We start from the raw sequence: 6,656 nt of genomic DNA on the forward strand, positions 1-6,656 counted from the left end.
TGTGTGTGTGTGTGTGTGTGTGTGTGAGAGAGAGAGAGAGAGAGAGAGAGAGAGCGAGAGCGCATACACTGCGCGTGGTGGTGTAAATTAACGCTTCTTTCCAGAACCCAGAACCAGCCCTGGAATTTTATTTGATCAGTCTTTCCTAAACCAAACCGACACTGGGGTTGTCATTAATCAAAATATTCGGAACTGTTTTCCACACCAACAGTTTAATTTTCACAGTCACCGGTAACGTGAAGTCATCTGGAAATCCACGGACAAGTGACTGGCCGAAGTGCGAGAAGAGACGGAGTGATGTTTTGGGAATTTGTCCAGAATTATGACTGAGGAATTAAATAATCTACTGCGTCAAAGGTAATAAATAAATTAATAAATAAATACATACATAAATAAATACATAAATGAAAATAAGTTCAGACGCCATAATTTTTTTAATTCAGTTAAAACTTTAAAAATGTAAACGGAATAAATTTAATAACTTTGGCCAATATAGAAAATGTTCATTTTTACAGATATATTCACACAACAACTTGAAAGAGCTCTACAAAAGGTCATTGATTCAAGCTATTGTAACAGACGTAAATAAAATTCACCTATTAATAATCGAGAAGGGAACAGCGTCGGTGAGAGCATTAACAGTCTTCATGAAAGTCTTAGTGTATAGTTTTTCTGTAATGGAGGTGATTGGTGTAATGAAGGATAGTCTGACTCAACTGTGAGTCAGTCAGAGCACTGCTATTTTATAATTGTGATGATATACAGTAGTTTCTCACTTGTCATCTCTTGTCATAATTTTGTGATTTAACATTTCAAATGTAACATAGGCCTATGTGATGCTATATAAGTAAACACAAAATGTGACAACAGCTGCAAGGTGGTTGTGAAACTTTATTCTGCCTCAACATTTTTTACCACGCAGTCACATAAAAGCATATCCCAGGGCACTCTCACTGGGTTGCTCAATGCAAATCAATTAAACCAACATTTGACACAGCACTGTAGGCAAGCTGCCACACTGCTGAAGAGATCAGATACTGAGTAAAGTCCTACATGTCCAAAGTATCACGTTACCCTAGAAGAAATACACTTGCAAATGTGCTCTGTAGCTGCCACAACTATTTACTCATTTAGGACTTGAAGTGATTAATCCTAGTTTTGGACTGAGTTACATTACAAGTCCCTTTGATCAATGGTCCAAAGTAAAACATAAAGTTTCTCTAAAACATTGCTTTTGGTATTAGGCTATAAAAAGGTTCTAACAAACCATTTTTACCCTCACAGGATTCAGCACATTTCTTAAGTTTGGCTAAATAGAGATTCTGTGCTCAGTCATTCCCTCCAGTTAAATGTTAACCATTGGCACTTAGAAGTTAACATGAGAATTTGTTTGTATTATTCACTTTTTTTCTCTACACCCACATACAGGTTTGACATGATGGAATGGACTCCTATATCATAAAAGAAAAAAGCTCTTCTGAACTGACACATGGTAAAAATGGAGTCATGGACATTACTCCCTGCTCCCTCTAACCTTTCCTTTTTTGAACCTCTTCTTTATGACAGCTTCTTCCCAGTCAATGAATCTGACTTTAGCCCAGATGATTATCCTCACAACATCACTCACCATGCCTTTGACCAGACAAGCTCTGTGGTTATCACCTTTGTGTACTTTGTGGTGTGTGCTGTTGGACTCTGTGGCAATGCACTGGTCATGTATGTGATCCTTCGTTATGCTAAGATGAAGACTGTCACCAACATCTATATCCTTAACCTGGCTGTTGCAGATGTCCTGTGCATGCTTAGCTTGCCCTTTATTGCAATTCAGCTAGCATTGCTTCACTGGCCTTTTGGTGCTGCCATTTGCCGTATTGTCCTAACCATGGACTCATTGAACCAGTTCACCAGCATTTTCTTCCTGACCGTGATGAGCATTGACCGGTATCTTGCAGTGGTACATCCAATCAAGTCAACTAAATGGCGCAAACCACGAGTGGCCAAAACTATCAGCCTTGCCATGTGGGGGGTGTCACTGCTGGTTAATTTGCCCATTATGATCTTCAGTGGCCTGAACACTAATAAGAATGAGGCACGGACATGTACTATGCTGTGGCCAGAACCTCAAAATACCTACTACACTGCCTTCATTTTCTATACCTTTTTAATGGGCTTCTTTCTGCCACTTATTGTTATTTGCCTGTGCTACCTGCTCATCGTGATAAAGGTGAAGTCCTCAGGGGTGAGGGTTTGCTCCAGCAAGCGAAAGCGTTCTGAGCGCAAAGTGACACGCATGGTATCCATTGTGGTGGTCGTGTTTGTGCTCTGCTGGCTACCGTTCTTCATGTTTAATGTGGCATCTGTGACTGGAACACTTATCCCTACACCTGTGCTAAAGAGCACCTTTGATTTCGTAGTGGTACTGGGATATGCCAACAGCTGCGCCAACCCCATTCTCTATGCATTCTTGTCAGACAACTTCAAGAAGAGCTTCCAGAATGTTCTTTGCCTCAAGAGGGTGGGCGGCCTGGATGAAATTGAACGTAGTGACAGCCGGCAGGACAGGACACGGATGGTGAATGACATCATCACAGAGACTCACAATGCTGCCCTGCTTAATGGTGATCTGCAGACAAGCATTTAGGAATGGCCAGGAGATCTGGAGTTACACCTAAATGATAACCAGGACTACTATAACGGATAGAAGATCACTATTCTTCAGTATATGAAATTTAATTCATTCATTCATTCATTCATTCATTCATTCATTCATTTATATGTAACGTTTAAATCTGTTCATTTACATCCAAATCCCATTTACAGTATTGACTATGAAGGGGGATGGTACTCAATTTGATGAGGACTACTACCCCTTCTCTGGACACATTTGTGAACACATTTTGAGGAGACCTGAATGTTCCAGCAAAAAGAAGCCTCAGAGAAGTGATTACCATCATGAAGATACATTGAGAATGCCACTCAATCACTGTAGATAAAAACATTTGTTTGCATTGTGTTTCTCTGCACAACAGCTATAACTGTAACTGTTTGTTCATATCTATTGCTGAAAAAAGGTCATTGACCTCATAAGGTAAACAGAAATTAGTTCTCAATTGACACAATATTGGCCTGCAAAAAACCCTCAGTTATGACATTAATACTTCACTGTAGAAGGAACACTAGAAGGACAGAAGTGTAAAATGAAGAATAATGTTGTTGAAACATGCCATCGTTAAATAAATATCTGAATAGAATATGAATACCATCCAGACCTGAGAATTACACATGTAATATTAATAATGTTTAATAAACCCTAATAATAAAATGAAAAATCTATTACTCATCTAAGCTCATTATAGCAAACATTTGGCAATGTGCACCAGCAAATTACCGAACTCATTAAAATTTAATGACTGCATCAGCAAAACAGCCTTAGGCAACATAGTATTAGCTTCATATGAAACAATTTTTCATTTGTATATTATATGGGAAATAATTTTCCTGACACCATATGGTTGTGACTTTCAGTTATATTTATATGACATTTATTTACTTAAACACATCTATGAGGTCATTAGTGTCTAGATGCTACTGTGTTGTTTATTTAGTCAGGGTTTGCTGAATTTGAAAACAGAGAAAATTATTTATATTTGGGTGATCAGTGATACAGAAAAATGCATTCTAAATCGTTCCATGATTTTTGTTTAGGAAGCTACTAGAAAGTTGTTGGACATGCCAGATAACTTGTATCGTTGTTGGACTTGCCAAATAGATCACATGTCTTTGAGTGTCTTGAGACACATTTTTGAGTCATACATAAATAGAGTCCTTTCTACTTGGTGAGAAAAATAGAGGCTGTGGGCAAAAGTAAACTGAGGGTATACTTTATCAGTCTTTGACTGCAATATTTGAAAGAAAATGGCATCATATTTTAAATAGATTAAATACTATTATGATGAATGGGCCACAGCTAAGCTGTAATGTTAGATGCTTAAGGACAATTGGACATGTAATTTCCACTTTAGGCAATGATACAGGCTAATCCATCAAATGAGCTACACCATTAAATCATTTTCCAGCACTGAAAATATTACACATGAATTCTGAAGAAGATGTCAAGACTCGTATTGGGGAAATGCTCTGAAATAGCTGGTGTGCTTGTGTTTAATCAAATGACTTTAACAATGATTCATTAACGTGTCTATAAAATACTGTACAGATATATAAAATCATATATAAAAGCATTGAATATCATATAAAAGCACTGAATTTGTGTGTGATTGTGCAAATATCTTAAGCCTGTTTATCTCGACAGTGTTTGTTTGTCTGTCAATAATATAGAGACATATAATATTAAGAAATTACATAGCATAAATACTATAAATGTAACAGGAATTTACTTTTATTATTTAAAGTTATTGATGTAAGATCATGTTAAATAAGTAGGGGAACATGGGTTTGTTTCTTGGAGGTAGTATAGCTATTTCATGTATTTATTAAATTCACTGGCTAAATCAGGTGTGTATGTGGCAGAATGTAAGAAATTAGTGTTTTAGATTGTGAACATTTTAAAATACTTTTCTAAATATGATGTAAAAACTGTAAACTGAAAAAAAGAATCAAATTGCATAAGTTGGACCAGAAAATGGTGTGGAAGACCCACAAAGTTGTCTACATCTTAATGGCCAATAGAATTAAGGGAGAGAAGGACACCAAAGGCAGTGCTGGCAAAGAGAAGTTTTGAAGGACTGGTCTTTTTTGTAAAAAATAAATAAGTAAATAAATATGACAAGTAGAACCAGAAAATATTGTGGAATTATTGGTCTATATGAGATTATGTTGAGGTAATGGGTTGGATCTCTCATCACCCTGGATCTTCTAGTAAAACCTTACAGCACCAGACAACTTCAAATGCACTGTAAACATGTTTAAAAAGCAGTAGTACTGAACTTTTGCCTTCTCTGTGTTTGAAACATTAAACTGCAACTTACTTGCGGAGTTATTTTCAAAAAAATTTACGTGTGCACTGCTCCACTGTGCGGATGAATCTGATGGTTTGAGGTAGTTGGATGGGTTGTATATTAGCTTCAATACTTGATAACAGAGGTGGCGGAGGATACAGTTTTCTTGGAGTAGAGGTGAGTTGCTCTCTCTTATAGCTAGCAGAAAATAGCAAACATAATACAACAACAAAAAAACAACTTAGGAAACTTGATACCTAGCTGATTCAAGTGAACAAGTGTGCTAATGTTAGCTAGCTACCTACTGAGCCACTGAAATGTCTTACCTGTTCAGCAGAAAAAAAGCCATTTCTGCGTCATTCTTTAATCCTTTCAGATCATACAGTTTTCGCCACCTCACAAAAGCCATGCCGATATTTATTCTCGTTTTAGCACAGGGTTTGTTACTTTCCCTTTTTGACTGCAGGCTCTCCCCAGTTCGAGGTTTCTAGGTTGTAACAGCAGCTGATTCCCCAGATGTCAACGATGATCGCATTTAGAACTATCCAGATTAAAGCAGCCATCTACATGACAAGTTTAAATTCTAAGCAACTGTTGTAAGGACAAGCTACAAACACCAACATCCTCAGACCCTCACACACGCAATATGTTAGCCGTCTCTTTTTCTTTCTGTTTATAGACACGAGGTAATGTAAAGGTGTAGTGACATCAAAGACCATGCTAATGACGACAAAATCCGACCCAGCAACTCATTATAAATCATTATTATAAGCTTACCGTTGTGAATCCGGGTAAGGTAAGGAGACAGTTTTTAACACTGATTTTTTTCCACATATTCACTCAATAATTATTATTTTTTTTTCATTTTTAACCAAAAAAAGTTTGATACTGCAGCTTTAAGCAAAAGTTTATGCACAAAACTGTGTAGAATTATTCAAATAGCAAAAAGCAGCCAAGGGTTATAGTTATATGGCTGCTTTTTGCTATCACAGTTTGTTCCTGATGTTTGGAAATATTTACCACAGAGCAGGGTTCAGTCCTTTAAAAAGCACAAGAAATTCAAGTCATATTATAGTATTATTTGTACCTAGTTACATTTTGTGGGTTTTAAGCAAGTAAACAGTTTTCCTTATTAGAATACAAAAAAGCTTAGAATAAAATACGAATGTTCAACAGGTGGCTTACAAATTTTACACACAGAATGGTGTGTGTGTATTTGTGTTGTATATTTATCTTGTAGATATCTAAAGCTGCTAAATTGCAGATGTAATAAAAACCCTCTAACTGAGGAACGTTAAATGTGCACATAAGGTAGAACAAATTGTTTGTTTGTTTTTTAAGTAGAATAAATGTGTCCAGGCCACAGGCTGATTTAGTTGTTCAAGAAGCCATATGTGCTTGTTGAACATCCCATTCCAGCCCCACATTTACTTATAGAATAACCTCCACTCTTTGGACACATTGGAGACTGATGTCAGGCGAGAAGCCCTGGGGTGCAGTCTGCATTATAATTCCTCCAAAGGTGTTCATTAGGACTGAGGTCAAGGCTTTGTGCAGGCCACTCAAGTTCTTCCTTCACATCATTGTGTCATACAGGTTTTGTGGAGGAAACAAAAAAACACTTTAGGGTTTAACTTTTACTAAAGAAAAATGGATAAATACAACACACATTTTTAACCCCATGCTGACCTCTTTTAA

The 6,656-nt window shown here is 36.9% G+C and overlaps 1 protein-coding gene across 2 annotated transcripts; it reads left to right on the forward strand.

Annotated features, from left to right (window-relative positions):
• sstr2a (somatostatin receptor 2a) lies at positions 1-4,995 on the forward strand. 2 transcript variants are annotated; one of them, XM_017484439.3, is made up of 2 exons: positions 1-357; positions 1,567-4,995. In XM_017484439.3, the coding sequence occupies exons 1-2, from the start codon at positions 323-325 to the stop codon at positions 2,639-2,641; spliced, it is 1,110 nt and encodes a 369-aa protein (XP_017339928.1). In that variant the 5' UTR covers positions 1-322; the 3' UTR covers positions 2,642-4,995. The 2 variants fall into 2 exon arrangements, with proteins under 2 accessions (XP_017339928.1, XP_017339926.1); XM_017484437.3 differs by having other exon boundaries at positions 4-357; positions 1,429-4,995.
• The last annotated feature ends 1,661 nt before the right edge of the window (positions 4,996-6,656 follow it).

This window comes from Ictalurus punctatus, chromosome 13 (genome assembly GCF_001660625.3).
Source record: "Ictalurus punctatus breed USDA103 chromosome 13, Coco_2.0, whole genome shotgun sequence".
NCBI lineage: Eukaryota > Metazoa > Chordata > Actinopteri > Siluriformes > Ictaluridae > Ictalurus > Ictalurus punctatus.